The following is a 21,074-nucleotide window of genomic DNA, read 5'->3' on the forward strand; positions in this document are numbered from 1 at the left end:
GACTTTATCTCAGAAAAAAAATTTCCTTGCGAATTGCTATATACTTATTATCCTTCCACTTCCTTGAATAATTACAGATCAGAAGCATAGATCAAAGCCTGATTATTTGATACCTCAGCTTCATCACTGCCATCAAGATGTTTAAAGTAAGGGATGGCAAAGGCTTAGAGATGGGTACTTGATAATCCTATCAAATGTTGACCCTGCAAAGGACTAATAGATAGTGTTGTGCCTGTAATGGGCAGATAGTATATATTTTTGATTTTGCAGGCATACAATCTCTGCAGCAAGTACTCAGCTCTGCCATTTTGGCGTGAAAGCAGCCAGAGGCAATTCATATAGGAATAGGCATATCAGTGTCCCAATACAGCTTATCGCACGGCCATATTTAAAATGGATAACCAACAAGGACCTACTGTATAGAACAGGGAACTCTGCTCAATAATCTGTAACAACCTAATTGGGAAAAGAATTTGAAAAAGAATAGATACATGCATATGTATAACTGAATCACTTTGCTGTACACCTGAAACTATCACAACATTGTTAATCAACTATACTCCAATATAAAATAAAAAGTTTAAAAAATATAAGCAGCAGGCCAAATTTTGCCTATGGGCTGTAGTTTGCCAACTGACTACTGCCAAGAGCACAAAGAATATAATCAAGAATTTTAGCCAACAACAACATAACAAACAGCAGTTTCATACCCATTTCATGACATATATACACACACATGCACATTTCCCTTTTCATTAATATTATAAATTAATGGAAAATCGGCAGATGAAAAACTGCTACAAATTCTTCTGAATTAAAATTTGCTAAAATAACTATGTACATAGACAAAAGGAAGTCACTAGATGAAGAAACATTCATCTAGAGTTAATATGGGCTACTGAAATTAGTTTAATTGCTTTTAACGCTATTTAGGTTTGGAAAACTCTTTGAAAGGTATTATCAGTTATCTCTTTACCTTAATTGAGGGTCAGGACAACACCCCATTGAAGCAGCTAAGAATTCACATGTGAAATATTTAAATGCCTAACACAGAGTAGATATTCATTAAAGCATCTATTAACATAATGATTACTCTTCATTACTGTTATTATTTAAATCATAAGGAAGGAAATTACCAAATCTTCCCTAGAATCATATTCAAATATTTAGTAAGTCTTGTAACGTTCACAAGCATGAAACTGATATCCTATTAGAAAAATACTCAAAGAAAAGCAATTGATCTGTTTTTTTGATCCTGAGTCTGTAAGTTCTTGAACAGTCCTCTAGGTCTCAGTCTTCTCAATTTGAAAGTGAAGAGTTTGCAATAGATTAGCAAGTTAGCTCCATTTCTTTGTTTGGCAAAGGTATGAAAAATTCAACAAATGTTCAAAATAAAACCCAAGATGCGCCCATCTCCTGGCCCTACTCCAAAACTTGATCTTTTTCTGGACTCTCTCAGGGAAAGGCAATACCCCTCACATTCCCGTTCACCTAATGCAGTTGCACGAGGCTGAAAACTTGGACACCTCTTATACTCAACCATTCGCTCAATTTGCTCAATTTTCCTTCCTAAAGATTTTGATTTCTTATATCTACTTTGTTCTATCTCCGACACCGACTCCACCGACTAAGCAATCACCACCGCTTGCCTGAATTCCTACATGGCTTTCTAAAGTCTCCCTAAATCCCATCTTGCCTCCCTCTGATCCCTTCCTACAAAGAAGTGAGAATGGTCTTTCCAAAATGCAAATTGTATCATGTCAACCTTCTTAAAACCACTTTGTGGCTTGGCTTCTCATTTCTCTTCAAGTGTAAACTCTGGCCCACCTTTCAACCTTCCTTCTTGGTTATCTAAACACCTTCTGCTCCCTTTCACTGCCTTTTGCTCAGAATACTCATCTCCACTGTCTTTGGGCACCATATCTTACTCATCTGTGGTATCACCATCTCCCCTCCACTTCCTTACTAGTCTTCCTTGACCCCAGGCTGTTTTTGTTTGTTTGTTTGCTGGCAAGGACCTGTGACTCTTTTCATCCAAGCACCTATCTCTATATGAAATTATACATCTGTTAGCATAGTGTTTTGGTTGATGTGATTCTCTTTCAAGGTTGCCAGCTCCATGGTAGCAGACATGTTTTTTTTTTCTGATCACTATTGTATTCTCAGTGCCACCGTGAATAAACAGATTAATGAATGAGCATGTATGTATCCAGCCTAGAAATTCTCAAATTTTCTAACGTTCCTGTACAATTTAAAGTGATTTTCTTTTGAAATATTCTATTTTTACATTAGTGGTTTCCATGAGTGTAATTCTACCCTCTCTTCCAAAAAATGACACTCCTAAGTCACCGTTACACATAGATTTTTGTTTCCTTTATCTGGTAGTGATAATAAATTAATCTGATCCATCTGTGATCATTTTCTCTCTTGCTTGTGGCAAATAAAACATCTCTGTTGTATGGGGCTACGTGCATGGGCTTTGGGGTCAAACAGGCCTGGGGCTTAATTCCGGGCTCTTTCATTTACTAACTTTGTGAGTCCAGGCAAGTTACTTAATATAACGAGACCTGTTTCTCTTATCTGAAAACTGAGGACAATAATAATTACACCTCAACATGTTGTTGTGAGGATTAATTGAGTTAATATAGTAAAGAGTATTCAAATAGTTCCTATTTTTATTATTATGATATCACATATGTCAACCCGACAAGCTTTTGCTTTGGCTCAGTAAACTTGAACTTTTCTGCTGGACACTAATATGCATCTTTGTTGTAAGTGCTTTGAGGCACACATTTTTATAAAACAATATTAGTCAATCTACACCTATTGTTCAACTAGTATTTGCTTTGTATTTTCCTAAGCTTGGGGATTGTGTTCTCTAACTTTGAAGAAAAGGCACGTGAGATAAGAATAATAAATTTACTACAGAAGGTAATTACTTGTTAGACTGTAACAGGACTGACTTCAAGTGCAGTGGAAATTCAGGGAAAATGGGAGAACCATGTAATCAGGGACACTTCCTGGGGAAGCTGAGATTTGTCTAAGAAAAATCTCAAGTGCATAAAGGATTTGAATACAGTCATCAAAGGTGAAGACCATGATACCTAGAGCCTTCTCTGTACCACACACTCGACTGCCTTTATTATATATGTGATTTCCCTTAACCCTCAAAAGAGCTCTGGAAAGTAAATAAAACAGTTCATTCATTCATTCATCAAATATTTCCTGAGAACCTCCTATGTACCAGACCCAATACTGAGAATACACAGTGATGAAAACAAATAAACACCTTCTCTGTGAGTGGCTTACATTCCAGTGGGTTTGATAGCAAGAAACAAAACCAAAAATATTATATGTGGTATATTAAAAGTTGAATTACACAGTGGAGAAAAGTGAATAGGAAATGAGAAAAGGAGTCCTTGGGGAGGGGTAATCACTTTAAATACAGTTCAGGGGAGGCCTCACTATTTTAGGGATGATGAGGGGCTAAGTGACTTGTATGATGTCACACATCCAGCAAAAGTGGCAGAAAGAAAAAGTGGCAACAGAAGGATTCAACCTAGGTTTGTCTGACTCCCACTCCTGTTTTGCTCTCTAAACTATACAGAGGAGTGGGTGTTCCAGCTGAGGCAACGCACAGGCCGGACAGAGCCTGTCTGTGTAAGACAGGAAGAAAACTGACTGGATTCCAAGTGCAGGAGTTCCACTGCAACGAGGGAAACATAAACTTGGCCGGGAAGAGTGAAGCCAGACTATGGAGGATCCCAGAAGTTCAATGGAAGTGTCTGATTTAATGCAGCAGGAAAGAGAGTTTGTTTGTTTTGCTTTGTTATTGGCAATGAATTACGGTATCATGTGTATGAAGCAGAATGTGAGGTATTTGGAGGAGAGTCTGAAGTGAGCAGGCAGCTAGGAACCCGTTGATATAATAGAGGTAAGAAGTTTTGATCTCTAAAATCGAGAGGCTATGGTCAGAACAGTGCAGAAATACAACATGGGAGAAAGACTCTGTGGTGGAAATGAACTGGAACTAGATCAATCACTGGGTGTGGGGGTGAAGGAGGAGAGTGGGTCAAAGGCAAACGCTAGACACCAGGTGTGGGTGATGGGGGATGTGAATGCCTTCAACCGACGTGCAGAGTCTTGGAGTAGGTTACTGTTAATTTTATTTTGGAATCATTTTAGTGATCTGCACACACTGAAGGATCACTGGAAACACCCCAGCATATCATAAGCCAGAGCTGTAGTCGCTGCTTGAAATAAATATTCTACTTAGTTGCCCAAATGAGAAATCCGAGAATCATCATAGATTGCTGCCTGCTTCACCCTCGTCATCTCCAATGTTCCATCAAGCTCCAAAACATTCCACCTCCCAAATACCTCCCGATAGCCTCCCCTCTCTCTGTGCCCTCAGAGGCCCAATTTGTGCCATCTTATTTCCCTGGTTCTGCATAACTTGTCTCCTCTATCTTCACCTGGAATTTTATTTTCCAGAAAACATATTTACCCCAAAGCACAAATCTTATCAGAAAGTAAAAGGACTGACAGGAAACAAACTCTCACTTACAGAAATTACTTCAGTCATCCATGTGGCTATGCACTAAATATACACATCATTTTGTTTAACCTTTATAAATCCTTATAATGATCCTTTAAGGAGGCTGTTTATAGCCTCCTTTAAAGAGGAAGAAACTGAAGGTTGCTTAATGGCACAAACGGAGTAGATAAAGAAGCTGGGATTCAGATTCAACCAGGCTGTTTTTCTCTGTTTCAACTCACTTGGACCCTGACAGAGGCTCCCAAATCACCTACGTTTTTAAACAAGTCTATGTTATTGTCATAACATACAAGATCTTTCAGGGTATTCCCTTGTGTGCTCTTCCACTCCCCTTTCTCGTCACTCACGCTGGATGTCTGGTACCATTTCCGGGTGCCATGTTCTCTCAGATGCACATGGCGCCTTGGGCCTAGACTATAGGAGAGGCTTCATACATACTTATTTTATGAAGCATTTCATACTGCCTCTGTGCTCTGTGCTCTTTGCCCCTCATTCCTTATGCCCCAGGCTAGACCTACCTGCTTTACAAACCTTTCAAGTTTATAAATTATCTCCTCTTTTTGATTTGTCCCTAATCCCAACAGGGTAGATGTCTTGAGTATCTGTACCTCTACCATTACATTTACCCTCTATAGAACTCTTTGTGTCCATCTTGTTCCACCTGACCGCGATCTACTTGAGTACCTGGATTGTATCTTTTTCGTGTATTTATTCCCAGCACCAAGCACAGTGCCTGGACTAGAATAGGGTCTCGGTAAATGTTTGTTTCACGAAGGAAGAGAGGGAGGGAACGTTTGAGGGAATAGCCCGACTATTCCTCCCTGACCCCGGAAACAGATTCCCACAGCAGACAGGTCATGTTTATCTGAGCCTCCTTGCAGCCCCAGTTCTTGACACCTTGCCTGGCACCTGTAGGCACTCACATTCATAAACAGTTGGGAATGAACGTATAAAAGCTTATTTAGCCGTTACGTGGTTAAAGCGTTTTCACATGACCTTTTTATAAGGTCATTTTCCTGGGTGCATGGGAATGTCTGAAGGGGCCTGTGGAATGTTCTAAATATGTGCAGTAGGAGGGTCTTGAACCCAAGGGGTATCTAGAGCCCAACTCATCATTCACCACATGGTTCTCAGAAAAGGACGCGACAGGGAAGACACGAGGGCTCTAGATTTCACAACGCAGGGGGTCACGACATTCACTGGCAGTAAAGGGAAGATCGTAACAGCCACAGGAGGATAAGACGAAGCCTGATGAGATGCTAGCAAAGATGTTCTGGACTCGCAGAGCTGAAACGCAGTTACATCTGACAGCAGTGTTTTAAAACTTTGACTTTTGGTATGCTCTTTGCCCTGCCTATGATTATTTTCTTAGGATTTATGTAAGATGCTTTTTGTTTTGTTCTGTTTTATAAAAAGTTAACCTGTTTCAATTGTGATAAGTGACAGCAAGGGAAAGGTTTTGGCCCAAGCGTGGGTGGGCCCCAGTTTTCCTGAGGCTACAGGATATCTCTGGGAAACAGAGGGGGGTGAGCCTAAGTCTCTCAGGACTTTGGACATCAGAGGGAGTGACATCAGCAAGAAAAGCAGCACAGGGTCTAGAGAGGGATCAGGGGATAGTCACCACTTTACCGCTGGAAGTTCTAGAAGAAATAACCTCCTAAAATGCCCGACACATAGATAGTGCCCAAAGCTTTGGTAGAAGAAAGGTTCATATAAGTTTTTGCTTACTGCTTATGAACTAGTGAAAATAAACTGAAGAAGGAAAGTTACTCTGGAGAAACAATTTAAATATAACTAAAATTAAAATAAAGTGTTTCTTATAATGTGTCAATGCAAAAATATGTTTTGATTTATACAGTAGTCTACACATTTTTTCCATTTGGGTAAAATATCCATACTTATAATGGATTGATTAATTCTCCAGCCAGACTGAATTTTCTATTTTCCAACAACTAAAACCTATAGACATATTCCAAGGGGATTTTATCATAAGAGTAGAGATGACTTCATCAGAAGTCACTACGTATGCTCTTCACTCCTTGCCAAAATCTGATTTGCGCGACGTTGTCTTGGAAACTATCCCTGGGTTTTTAGTCACTGCAGGGAACCGGTTCATCTCACAAGTGAGGTTCACCTGTTATCAGGTGCTGAGACTTGGCGGCTCACTAAGAGTACTGCGCAGAGGCACCAGGGCACTTTGGGATGGTCTACATACTCCAGGATGCAAAGTGCCATGAGGAAACTCTTAAAATATTCAAACAACCCAGTTTTAAAAACCATCTGGGGAGGCATGAGTGTTTTTAGCCCCGTTCCATTTTACATGAAAATATTTTGTTCACCTTTAAATGTAGAATATATTGGGTTGGCCAAAAAGTTCGTTCAGGTTTCCCGTAAGATGTTACGAAAAACCCGAACGAACATTTTGGTCAACCCAATGTGTTTTCTTCACCCCCAAACCTGACTTTGGGCAGAATAAACGAGAGAGCAGGAAGAAATGAATGACTTAAAGCATAAATATTTCTATTTGCTATACCACCTTTTGACAACTAAACCCAGTGATTCACACCAGTATTTTCTAATAGGTGGTTATACACGTTGATTAAGAAACAAATTATATTTAAAGAAATTTGTACTTACCAGAAATACTGCTATAGATATTCCAACCAGAAAGCCTGCTATCACATCGGACCAATGATTTCGATATTCTGCTACTCTGTTGAGCCCAGTAAGAAAGGCCAAACACATTAAGCCCAGGCATAGAACGGGCTTAGCAAGTCTTGTTCCTTTGGCTTTGATTGTGTTGGTAATGTACATCTGAAATAGTAAATGAAAAACATGACTTTCCATGAACGTATTTCCTTGATATACACCTCATATATGTGTCTGTACATATATATATTTATTGACATAGATATGCCTATATAGTTCAAATAATTAACTGAAGTTTATGAATTTTTTGAAAGAATTTCTTAAAAGTAGAGTTTAAAAGTAGTGATTAGTTCATTTTACTTACCTTATATTGACTAATGGCCAATTCTTATGTACTAGTAATTATCTAAGATACTGAGTGCAGACATTCCAAGTGACTTTTTTTTAACTTTTAATGTACTTATTCTTGTTTTATCTGAATTTACATTTTAGATCAATACTATTAGAAGGGGGAAACTGATGAATGAATGTTTTTAATGTTTACATTTTTGTATACCATATGGAGAGGATGCATACTTTATAAAAATTAGAAGTTGTGAGTATAGTTATAAAAAACAAAATGGAGTGGATTTCCACTAAACAGATACTACTTTGAAAAAAGAATTTAAAGTTCAATACAGTGCCAAGGTTTGCTTTTATGCTGTTACCTGAAATTGTGAAATTACTTTGTTTTAACCAAATTTTATCAACCAGCATTAGGACAACAAAAATAAATTAACGATAATGGGGGAAATGTATCAGCTAAAGCCAAAACAAAACAATTAGTAAACGCCTACATTTTTGGCATCTTCACATATGCTAATGAAGAACAATTAAGTGTCAGCTGATTGCATAGAATGAAATGCCTTCAAGTTGTGAGCCATCATGCTCAAAAAACCCAGTCTTTCCCCCAATCTGATTTATTCTATAGCTCAATTGCTCATAACTTAAACCATGTGTTCCTATATAAGTGAATCTGTTGACTGTGAAGGAAATGTGTCAGTTATTATTTCAAGTCACTAGTAAAGTAACTATTAAAGAGATGGCTTTGACAGTGCAATCAGTTTTTATGATATTAATGTCAGAATCTGATACTGATAATATAATCAGAAAAATACTTAGAAATGCATATAACCACTTGCCTATTGTCCTCAGTTGAATAAAAAATACATTTGCCTAAGAGATTAAACCAAAATCAGCACTTATGCTTTTAGTTCATGGCAGCCATTTTAGAATGCTATGAAATTCAGTAATTATCTTTTCTCTTTTTTTTTTTTTTTTTCTGGGCAAGTTTGCAGCCCTGTTAGCTGCCAGTACACACTGTATGAATATTTAAACAGTTCATGTGATACAAGGCTTCTACCTAGCCAAGTTCTAGCTCTTTGCAATCTATCCCTGGTCCTGATACTCTACGGAAAAAAAAAGCTGGATTATCTCCATTTTGGGCCTATGACCTTCAGAGCTATGTCTGTGTATTCTAAGCCTGTGCTTGAAAGAGCTAAATAATCTCAGTTAAGAAGAATAAGTACACATGAGAGGGAAATAGGAGGAGATGAGAAAGAGAAAATGGTGCTTTTGCCATTCTGAGAGAATATATTAAAGAGTTTTGCCCACATGAGTAACAAGGCAAGAATATCACACCACTTCAGGTGTCCAGTGACGCACCTAATAGAGTAATTCCTTATTTGACTCGTGCATATAAACAGGGAGTGAAATTTGAGCTGCTTGTGGGATTTTCTGTAACACAGCTATGCGGCTGATTACTAACTTCTTACCTTTGCATTTCTTCACATCTGTCAGAACGCTAAAGACATCCTATCCTTATTAAAACAAAATGAACGTGAAATGATAACTGAATAGTATTAATACCGCTAATACTTATTATAGCTATGATTTAATGAGCGATGGCTGTTCAAGGCAATGTTCTAAGCATTTTACTTTACTTATTAAATCCTCAAAATAACCATATTAGTAAGAAATCATCATTACCTTCATTTTATAGATGAAAAAATTGACTCAAGACAAAGCTTACTATGAAGAATATACAACTTAACTATTGGGGGTGGCACTTTTGAGAAGGAGAGATGTCAATGGGAAGTAGGGGTAAAGCACTTTGGTGCCTTTAACCTTCGTTTCTTTCTTGACTGATTTCTTGCCTAGAGAAAATGGCATAAGCTAAGTATCAGTGAATGCAAGAGAAATGAAATTAAAAATAAGGGAAAAAAGGCCACCATAGTACACAGCAGTGAGGCTACATCTATACTCTACTATTAGGAAAAAGTAGGAAGTAGTATATATGTGGTTTGTGTGGAAAATCTCCTACAGAATCTGTATGGCTTTGGAAAACATTTGCCTTCTCCTTCAACCCCAGAGGCCATAACAGATAGAGCTCAGCCCTAACTTATCCAAATTGTGTAGGCCTATAGTAATCTGTGACCTTGGGCTACAATCCTCTGAAGTGTCTCTTGAATTTGAGTTTATTCCTAAGATGCTCTATGACTTAAGCATTGTTTATAAAGGGTCCCAAGACACAGTCTGGCCACTATGCAAACTCATGAAAAGGCTTTTATATTAGGAATAGCCTGGGATTTGGCTCTTCCCCCACCAGATCCCCACTTAATGTCCAGAACCAGAATAGAAGATAATTGAATTTTAAGCGTTATGGGAGAAGGACGACATTTATTCAAATAATTTCAACTTTAAAGTGGGTCACTGTAGTGCTTTATAATGCACAGATTTTTCTGTACCATAATCAGTTGACATAGATGTCACAGAAGAAAAATTTGAGTTTGCACTTATATGTACTCAGAAACTTTTTGGTACTTATGAATGTAAGTGCCTTTTAACCAGTTTAATTGTGTTATCCTTACAGGAGGTCTATTATACCTAATTTGCAGAAGAGGAAATTATAGCATGAGAATCTATTAAGCAAGTTTGACACAGGACAGGAATTGATTATTTATGCTCTCTTGGTTTTTAATTCACTTATGAAACCATCTAGGTTAACCAGATGTCAAAATGTAGCTAAAATAAAACACAAACAGAAGGGTGTATAATCTGAGCAGGATGGTATATGCTCAGTCCTCAAGGGTCAGTGAATGCTCACTACCTCATAGGCCAAGCCATTTAGACATTATTAGGCAGTTCTTATTCGTCAATCCCATGAATATCTATTAGCCCCAAGATGCAGAAAGTTAAAACCAGTCATTTGCTACCTACTAACAGCGAGGTGTATATTCTTCTACACATTTTTTTCCTTGCTTATACAATATATACAATAATTGACACACATATAAAGGGGTTTTGCTTACTTGTTTGCTTTTAATAAAATATAATCTCAATGCTCATGTAGTAAAGTGAATGGACTCACTTGTGAGAATATTAATCTATCTCTTGGGTAAATGAGAAAGCACTGTACAATTTTAAAACAATACTATTATAAAATAAAAACACAAATGTTTGTGTTTGTTAATTACTTACTATACACCTGAAACTATTATTCAAAGAGGAGGCATCTAGGTTAGATCCAGAAGGATGAGTACGAGTTCCCGGCAAAGGGGAAATGGGGGTAAAAGGTGTCCTAGACCCAGGGAGAGCATCCGTAACCCTGCTATGCGCTCCCCAAGCACCTGCGTCGTCCTCTCCCAGAACACTTACCACAGTGTGTGGTTTATACTCATTTGGGTTGTTCCCTTCACTACAGTGAGGACACAGAAGGCAAATCTGGAGTCTGTACTGTAAGCCCTGAGCTTAGCACTTTGCCTGAAACACAGTAAGCATTCAAAAGACTTACTAGACTTACTAAATAAAAGAATGAATAAATGAAAAATGCAAAGGCACAAGAGAAAGAGTATGGAGTATTTTCTTCATAGCATTTGTCACTATTTAAAATCATGTTCCCCATTTCTGTGTAGGTATATCTGTTGCCTCCACGAGAATATTCCATTAGAATAAAACCTCTGTCCATTCACCATTCTACCTGAAATGCATAGAACTCCTTTTATGTAGTAGGTATTCAAAAATGTTGAATTAATGAATGCATGAATGGCATGCTTGGGGAAAAGTGAATTTTTGAACTCTTTTATTGTCAGAAAATACACATCGCTATCAGAAATTGTCTTGCATATGCATGTGTTTAGTTGCTATTGTCTTTCTCCTCCTTGTCTATCTCATATTGCCTGGATCAAAACCTGGTACAGGGTAGGCACCTGTGATAGAAAGAATATTAGCCCCCTAACAATGCCGAGGCTCTAATCCTAGGAACTTGTGAATATGTCACCAAATCACATGAGTCTTTAAAAGTGGATAACCTTCCCTAACTGTAGTCAGAGAGATCTGAAGATGCTTTGCTGCCGTCTTTGACGATGGAGAAAGCGAGCAACCAACCAAGGAATTCAGATAGCCTCTGGGAGCTGGAAAAGGCAGGGAATGAATTCTCCCTAGAGCCTCTTGAAGGGATGCAGCCAGGCTGAAACCTTGATTTTAGCCCAGTGAGACCATGCTGGACTTCAGATCTATGGAACTCTAGGATAATAACCTTGGGTTGTTTTAAGTCCCTAAGTTTGTGGTATTTTGTCATGGTGTCAAAAGAAAACTATGATAATCAATCAATATCTGCTTCATGCGTGAATGAATGAATGGACTGGAATTTGTAAAAATGATCCATCAGGGATAACTGTGGCATAGTGATTAGATTACCTGCTCTGGAACCAATGAGATTTGGGTTTGAGTCCTGGCTCTGTCACTTACTTAAGCAAGTTATTCAACCTATCTAAGCCTTGAACTCCTTATGTATAAAATGATTGGGTTGTTTTTTTTTTTGATATTAAGCTGTATGAGCTGCTTGCGTATTTTGGAAGTTAGTCCCTTGTCTGTAGCATCGTTTGTAAATATTTTCTCCCATTCCTTAGGCTGTCTTTTCATTTTGTTTATGGTTTCCTTTGCTGTGCAAAAGCTTTTAAGTTTAATTAGGTCCCATTTGTTTATTTTGGTATTTATTTCCATCACTCTAGGAGACTGCTCCAAAAAAATATTGCTGTGATTTATGTCAAAGAGTGTTCTGCCTATGTTTTCCTCTAGGAGTTTTATAGTATCCAGTCTTACATTTAGGTCTTTAATCCATTTTGAGTTTGGTGTTAGAGAATGGTAGCCGTCCAGTTTTCCCAGCACTACGTATTGAAGAGACTGTCTTTCCTCCATTGTATATTCTTGCCTTCTTTGTCACAGATTAATTGACCATAATGTGTGGGTTTATTCGGATTACACCCTATAGTCTTACTCATGAATCTACAATTCATAATCAGGTTAGGATGGATTCTTTAAACTGATTTCCAGGTTTTGACTACTTTGATTCATATATCCTAAGAAGCAATAGGTTTTTTTGGTTTTGTTTTTTTAATAACCACATAGCATTACTACTGGTCATATTGTTTGTAGTCCTCACATGGACTGATGTCCCACCAAGTTCTTCTTATCTTGGATTCCTGGGATTATTTTTTAAAAATCAAATTTCTTAATTGTTTTCAAAATAGCATTCCACCTTGTTAAAACCCTTTTGACCTTTGAGGTTGACATCTATCAAATTAGTCCCCTTTCTCTCAGCTTCTTCTTAGCACCATACAGATCACCAATAACAAGGCAGTGTCAAGGGTAGAATTCCATGGCACTCCAATGGAGATTTATTTGCAAATTGGTACAGAGACATTGAACAAAATTTGGAGTGTACATTTATTAAGTCAGGTGTGCTGTGTCCTGAAAGTCTTATTATTATATCCATACTTATCCATGATCATAAATTTGCCAAACTGCAATGTAAATGTATTTGATAGGGTATGTAAGAGAATTGTGATGAGAGGTAATGCAGTGGTAGAAAGATCATGGACTTTGTACCAGATTTGTGTCCACATAATTCAGACCTTTCAGGGCTGTGTTGGGGAAGCACAATAAACAGTGGTATATTGAAGCCATAGATTTTATGTACTAAACCTAGATTGTATAGAGCATGCAGCTACTTTTTTTTCCCCTAACTGACCTAAACTTCATCATGGGCATCCATCCTGCACTGAAGAGGAACAGAATGAGGGAGAGAGAAAGTCTGCCACCTTCCCCTCCTATATGTTGGTGGTACCACCCTGTTTATACTATATCCTGTGTACTCTTTATTATTACCTTGTAATAAAATACACAGATCTTCAAATGTAAAGGTAGCTTTGGAATTTAGAAATTCCTGTTCTCTTTTGACAAAGAGAGATTTGACTACTGAAGCCAAACATTGTCTTCCTTTTCTAATTGGTACTGGCCCATCTCTCTTTTTCTTTTTCCAGTTTTACTGAGGTATAATTGACAAATTTAAAAAATCGATATACTTAAGGTATGCAACTTGCTGTTTTTATATATGTGTACATTGTGATCACCATAATCAAGCTAATTTAATGTAACCATTACCTCACATAGTTACCATTTTGTGTGTATGTGTACATTTAAGATCTACCTACTCTCTTAGCAAATTTCAAGTACACAATACAGTGTAGTTACATTGCTATACATTATATCTGTGTGGTATGTATAGATATAATACTATTCAGGATTAAAAAAGAAGGAAGTCCTGCCATTTGAGACAACACGGATCAACCTGCAGGACATTATGCTAAGTGAAATATGCCAGGCGAGGAAAGACAAATACTTCAAGATCTTGCTTATATGTGCAGTCTAAAATAGTCAACCCCATACAAGCAGAGAGTAGAGTGGGGGCTGCCAGAAGCTAGCGGACAGGGAAACGAGGAGATAGATGTTGGCCCTTCTCTTATGGCATGTCCTTCTCTGAGACACTGAATAACAGATGAGAAATCATAGAGCTACGTTGCCCAATATGGTAGCTACTAGCTAGAGCTACTGAGCACTGGAAACATAGACAGTGGGAGCAAGGGACTGCATTTTTAATATTAGTTAATTTCAGTTTTTAAAACTGGTACTTGCTTTGATTATTAGAAAACTTTTAAATATGTTTGGAACAAACTGGGTATGTGTTTCTACTTTTACACTGTAAATTTTATGAAACCTAAATAGAGATCAAATACTTGAGATGGAAATGTAGTATCAGAACTGAGATGAATTGCAAAAGACAAACAGACACTGGATTTTGAAAACTTTGCAAAAAAGGGAATGCAAAATATCTCATTAATAATTTTTATATTGACACATATTGAAATGTTAAAATTTAGACATACTTGGTTAAATAAAATATATTTTAAAACTTGAACCTTTGTTTTTGCTTTTGAAAAATATGACTTCGAAAATTAATAATCATATATGTGGTTCATTTTATATTTCTACTAGATATTGTAGACATAGACAAGAGCATATGATTCAAGGGAAATGAAAAATATATCAGTTAATATTCAAAAATATTGTTCCTATTTCAGCATTTATTGCTATTTTATTATTTTTATTTATTGTATTGGTTGGAGTTGTGTACTGAACCTAAAACCATTTTTTAGGGCACTCGTGTTCTGTAAGACAATAGTTAGCTATATCTTTTAACTATATCTAACTTTTACATCTATTAATATATTACTATTTTAAGCAGCACATAAAGTAATAAAATGATTTTATGGAATTATCTTTAATTTTCAGAGTTAAACTATCACAGTCTATTTTTTCAGGTTCTGATTATTAACACAGCTTTTTTTTTTTTTTTTCTTTTGCGGTACGCGGGCCTCTCCCATTGCGGAGCATAGGCTCCGGACACGCAGGCTCAGCGGCCATGGCTCACGGGCCCAGCTGCTCCACGGCATGTGGGATCTTCCCAGACCGGGGCACGAACCCGCATCCGCTGCATCGGCAGGCGGACTCTCAACCACTGCGCCACCAGGGAAGCCCTAAAACAGCTTTTTAAAAAACATTTTGCTTCTAAAAGTTAATCAATTGTTTTGTATTTTATTGATATTTTATTTTTTTAACATCTTATTGGAGTATGATTGCTTTACAATGTTGTGTTAGTTTCTGCTGTATAACAAAGTGAATCAGCTAAACATATACATATATCCCCATATCCCCTCCATCTTGCGTCTCCCTCCCACCCTCCCTATCCCACCCCTCTAGGTGGTCACAAAGCACTGAGCTGATCTCCCTGTGCTATGTAGCTGCTTCCCACTAGCTATCTATTTTACATTTGGTAGTGTATATATGTCAATGCTACTTTCTCACTTTGTCACAGCTTACCCTTCCCCCTCCCTGTGTCCTCAAGTCCATTCTCTACGTCTGTGCCTTTATTCCTGTCCTGCCCCTAGGTTCATCAGAACCACTTTTTTTTTTTGGTTCCATATATATGTGTTAGCATACAGTATTTGTTTTTCTTTTTCTGACTTATTCCACTCTGTATGATAGACTCTAGGTCCATCCAACTCATTACAAATAACTCAATTTCATTTCTTTTTATGGCTGAATAATATTCCATTGTATATATGTGCCACATCTTTATCCATTCATCTGTCGGACATAAAGGTTGCTTCCATTTCCTGGCTATTGTAAATAGTGCTGCAATGAACATTGTGGTACATGACTCTTTTTGAATTATGGTTTTCTCAGGGTATATGCCCAGAAGTGGGATTGCTGGGTCCTATGGTAGTTCTATTTTTAGTTTTTTAAGGAACCTCCATACTGTTCTCCATAGTGGTTGTATAAATTTACCTTCCCAACAAACAGTGCAAGAGGGTTCCCTTTTCTCCACATCCTCTCCAGCATTTATTGTTTATAGATTTGTTGAAGATGGCCATTCTGACCAGTGTGAGGTGATACCTTATAGTAGTTTTGATTTGCATTTCTCTAATGATTAGTGATGTGGACCATCCTTTCATGTGTTTATTGGGAATCTGTATATCTTCTTTAGAGAAATGTCTATTTAGCTCTTCTGCCCATTTTTGGATTGGGTTGAATGTTTTTTTTTGTTTTTTTTTTTTTTTTTTTGCGGTATGCGGGCCTCTCACTGCTGGGGCCTCTCCCGTTGCGGGGCACAGGCTCCGGACGCGCAGGCTCAGCGGCCATAGCTCGTGGGCCCAGCCGCTCCGCGGCATGCGGGATCCCCCCGGACCGGGGCACGAACCCATGTCCCCTGCATCGGCAGGCGGGCTCTCAACCACTGCACCACCAGGGAAGCCCCGAATGTTTTTTTTTGATATTGAGCTGCATGAGCTGCTTGTACATTGTCGAGATTAATCCTTTGTCACTTGCTTCATTTGCAAATATTTTCACCAATTCTGAGGGTTATCTTTTCACTTTGTTTATGGTTTCCTTTGCTGTGCAAAAGCTTTTAAGTTTCATTAGGTCCCATTTGTTTATTTTTGTTTTTATTTCCATTTCTCTAGGAGGTAGGTCAAAAAGGTTCTTGCTGTGATTTATGTCAAAGAGTATTCTTCCTATGTTTTCCTCTAAGAGTTTGATAGTGTCTGGGCTTACATTTAGGTCTTTAATCCATTTTGAGTTTATTTTGTGTATGGTGTTAGGAAGTGCTCTAATTTCATTCTTTCACATGTAGCTGTGCAGTTTTCCCAGCACCACTTATTGAAGAGGCTGTCTTTTCTCCATTGTATATTCTTGCCTCCTTTATCAAAGATAAGGTGACCATACGTGCCTGGGTTTATCTCTAGGCTTTCTATCCTGTTCTACTGATCTATATTTCTGTTTTTGTGCCAGTACCATAGTGTCTTGATTACTGTAGCTTTGTAGTATAGTCTGAAGTCTGGGAGCCGGACTCCTCCAGCTCTGTTTTTTTCTTTCTCAAGATTGCTTTGGTTATTCAGGGTCTTTTTTGTTTCCATACAAACTGTGAAATTTTTTGTTCTAGTTCTGTGAAAAATGCCAGTGGTAGTTTGATAGGGATTGCATTGAATCTGTAGGTTGCTTTGGGTAGTATAGTCATGTTCACAATCTTGATTCTTCCAATGCAAGAACATGGTATATCTCTCCATCTGTTTGTATCATCTTTAGTTTCTTTCATCAGTGTCTTATAGTTTTCTGCATACAGGACTTTGTCCCCTTAGGTAGGTTTATTCCTAGGCATTTTATTATTTTTGTTGCAATGGTAAATGGAAGTGTTTCCTTAATTTCTCTTTCAGATTTTTCAACATTAGTGTATAGGAATGCAAGAGATTTCTGTGCATTAATTTTGTATCCTGCTACTTTACCACATTCATTGATTAGCTCTAGTAGTTTTCTGGTAGCATCTTTAGGATTCTCTATGTACAGTACATGTACATCTGCAAACAGTGACAGCTTTACTTCTTCTTTTCCAATTTGGATTCCTTTTATTTCTTTTTCTTCTCTGAGTGCTGTGACTAAAACTTCCAAAACTATGTTGAATAACAGTGGTGAGAGTGGGCAACCTTGTCTTGTTCCTATCTCAGAGGAAATGGTTTCAGTTTTTCACCAGTAAGAACAATGTTGGCTGTGGGTTTGTCATATATGGCCTTTATTATGCTAATTACCCTATGCCTACTTTCTGGAGAGTTTTTATCATAAATGGGTGTTGAAATTTGTCAAAAGATTTTTCTGCATCTATTGAGATGATCAGATGGTTTTTATGCTTCAATTTGTTAATATGGTGTATCACATTGATTGATTTGTGTATATTGAAGGATCCTTGCATTCCTGGGATAAACCCCACTTGATCATGGTGTATAAACCTTTAAATGTGCTGTTGGATTCTGTTTGCTAGTATTTTGTTGAGGATTTTTGCATCTATGTTCATCAGTGATATTGGTCTGCAGTTTTCTCTTTTTGAGACATCTTTGTCTGGTTTTGGTATCAGGGTGATGATGGCCTCGTAGAATGAGTTTGGGAGTGTTCCTCCTGCTATATTTTGGAAGAGATTGAGAAGGAGAGGTGCTAGCTCTTTTCTAAATGTTTGATAGAAATAGCCTGTGAAGCCACCTTATCCTGGGCTTTTGTTTGTTGGAAGATTTTTAATCACAGTTTCAATTTCACTGCTTGTGATTGGTCTCTATATTTTCTATTTCTTCCTGGTTTAGTCGCAGAAGGTTGTGCTTTTCTAAGAACTTGTCCATTTCTTCCAGGCTGTCCATTTTATGGGCATATAGTTGCTTGTAGTCATCCTTCATGATTCTTTGTATTTCTGTAGGGTCAGTTGTTACTTCTCCTTTTTCATTTCTAATTCTGTTGATTTGAGTCTTCTCCCTTTTTTTCTTGATGAGTCTGGCTAGTGGTTTCTCAATTTTGTTTCTCTTCTCAAAGAACCATCTTTTAGTTTTATTGCTCTTTACTATTGTTTCCTTCATTTCTTTTTCATTTATTTCAGATCTGATCTTTATGATTTCTTTCCTTCTGCTAACTTTGGGGTTTCTGTGTTCTTCTTACTCTAATTGCTTGAGGTGTAAGGTAAGGTTGTTTATTTGAGATTTTTCTTTTTTCCTGAGGTAGGATTGTATTGCTATAAACTTCCGTCTTAGAACTGCTTTTGCTGCATCCCATCGATTTTGGGTCATCTTGTGTTCATTGTCATTTGTGTCTAGGTATTTGATTCCCTCTTTGGTATCTTCAGTGATCTCTTGGTTATTCAGTAGCATACTGTTTAGCCTCCATGGGTTTGTATTTTTTACAGTTTTTTTCCTCTAATTGATATCTAGTCTCATAGCGTTGTGGTCAGAAAAGATACTTGATATGATTTCAATTTTCTTAAATATACCAAGGCTTGATTTGTGGCCCAAGTTATGATTTATCCTGGAGAATGTTCCATGAGCACTTGAGAAGAAAGTGTATTCTGTCGTTTTTAGATGGGATGTCCTATAAATATCAATTAAATCTATCTGGTCTATCATGTCATTTAAAGCTTGTATTTCCTTATTTATTTTCATTTTGGATGATCTGTACATTGGTGAAAGTGGAGTGTTAAAGTACCCTACTATGATTGTGTTACTGTCGATTTTCCCTTTCATGGCTGTTAGCATTTGCCTTATGTATTGAGGTGCTCCTATGTTGGGTGCATAAATATTTACAATTGTTGTATCTACTTCTTGGATTGATCCATTGATCATTATGTAGTGCCCTTCTTTGTCTCCTGTAATAGTCTTTACTTTAAAGTCTATTTTGTCTGATATGTGAATTGCTATTCCAGCTTTCTTTTGATTTCCATTTGCATGGAATATCTTTTTCCATCGCCTCACTTTCAGCTGTATTTGTCCCTAGGTCTGAAGTGGGTCTCTTGTAGACAACATATATACAGGTCTTGTTTTGTATCTATTCAGCCAGTCTATGTCTTTTGGTTGGAGAATTTAATCTATTCACATTTAAGGTAATTATCGATACATATGTTCCTACTACCATTTTCTTCACTGTTTTGGGTCTGTTATTGTAGGTCTTTTCCATTTCTTGGGTTTCCTGCCTAGAAGTTCCTTTAGCATTTGTTGTAAAGCTGGTTTGGTGGTGCTGAATTCTCTTAGCTTTTGCTTATCTGTAAAGGTTTTAATTTCTCTGTCGAATATGAATAAGATCCTTGCTGGGTAGAGTAATCTTGGTTGTAGGTTTTTCCCTTTCATCACTTTAAATATGTCCTGCCACTCCCTTCTGGCTTGTAGAGTTTCTGCTGAAAGATCAGCTATTAACCTTATGGGGATTCCCTTTTATGTTTTTTGTTGCTTTTCCCTTGCTGCTTTTAATATTTTTTCTTTGTATTTAATTTTTGATAGTTTGATTAATATGTGTCTTGGTGTGTTTCTCCTTGGATTTAACTGTATGGGACTCTCTGTGCTTCCTGGACTTGGTTGACTATTTCTGTCCCATGTTAGGGAAATTTGCAACTATAATCTCTTGAAATATTTTCTCAGACCCTTTCTTTGTCTCTTTATCTTCTGGGACCCCTATAATTCGAATGTTGGTATGTTTAATGTTGTCCCAGAGGTCTCTAGACTGTCCTCAATTCTTTTCATTCTTTTTTCTTTATTCTGCTCTGCAGTAGTTATTTCCACTATTTTATCTTCCAGGTCACTTATCTGTTCTTCTGCCTCAGTTATTCTGCTATTGATTCCTTCTAGAGAATTTTTAATTTCATTTATTGTGTTGTTCATCATTGTTTGTTTGCTCTTTAGTTCTTCTAGGTCCCTGTTAAATGTTACTTGTATTTTCTCCATTCTGTTTTCATGATTTCAGGTCATCCTTACTATCATTACTCTGAATTCTTTTTCAGGTAGACTGTCTATTTCCTCTGCATTCGTTTGGTCTGGTGGGATTTTATCTTGCTCCTTCATCTACTGCATATTTTTCTGTCTTCTCATTTTGCTTAACTTACTGTGTTCGGGGTCTCCTTTTCTCAGGCTACAGGTTCGTAGTTCCCATTGTTTTTGTTGTCTGCCCCCAGTGGGTAAGGTTGGTTCAGTGGCTTGTGGAGGCTTCCTGGTGGAGGGCACTGGTGCCTGTGTTCTTGTGGGTGGGGTTGTATCTTGTCCTTCTGGTGGTGTGTTTTGGTGTGTCTGTGATCTTATTATGATTTTAGGCAGCCTCTCTGCTAATGGGTGGGGTTGTGTTCCTGTCTTGCTAGTTGTTTGGCATGGACCATCGAGCACTGGAGTTGCTGGCCTTTAGGTGGAGGTGGTCCTTAGCATTAAGATGGAGATCTCTGGGAGAGCTCTCGCCGACTGATATTACGTGGGGCCGGGAGGTCTCTGGCAGTCCAATGTCCTGAACTTGGCCTCTCCCACCTCAGAGGCTCAGGCCTGACACTAGGGTGGAGCACCAAGACCCTGTTGGCCACATGGGTCAGAAGAAAAGGGAGAAAAAAAAGAAAGAAAAATAAATAAATAAAATAAAATAATTAAAATTA

The 21,074-nt window shown here is 37.7% G+C and overlaps 1 protein-coding gene across 1 annotated transcript in view; it reads right to left on the minus strand.

The window, feature by feature from the left end:
- The window catches only part of PLPPR5 (phospholipid phosphatase related 5), a gene marked incomplete at its 5' end in the record, with an annotated part of 123,054 nt that overhangs the window by 20,997 nt on the left and 80,983 nt on the right, over positions 1-21,074 (minus strand). Inside the window, one exon of the mRNA XM_024751248.1 lies at positions 7,196-7,372. Within this exon, the coding sequence (XP_024607016.1) occupies positions 7,196-7,372 (177 nt within the window). The remainder of the gene's footprint in view (positions 1-7,195; positions 7,373-21,074) is intronic.

The sequence above is a fragment of the Neophocaena asiaeorientalis genome, unplaced genomic scaffold (genome assembly GCF_003031525.2).
Source record: "Neophocaena asiaeorientalis asiaeorientalis breed wild unplaced genomic scaffold, Neophocaena_asiaeorientalis_V1.1 scaffold147, whole genome shotgun sequence".
Classification (NCBI taxonomy): domain Eukaryota; kingdom Metazoa; phylum Chordata; class Mammalia; order Artiodactyla; family Phocoenidae; genus Neophocaena; species Neophocaena asiaeorientalis.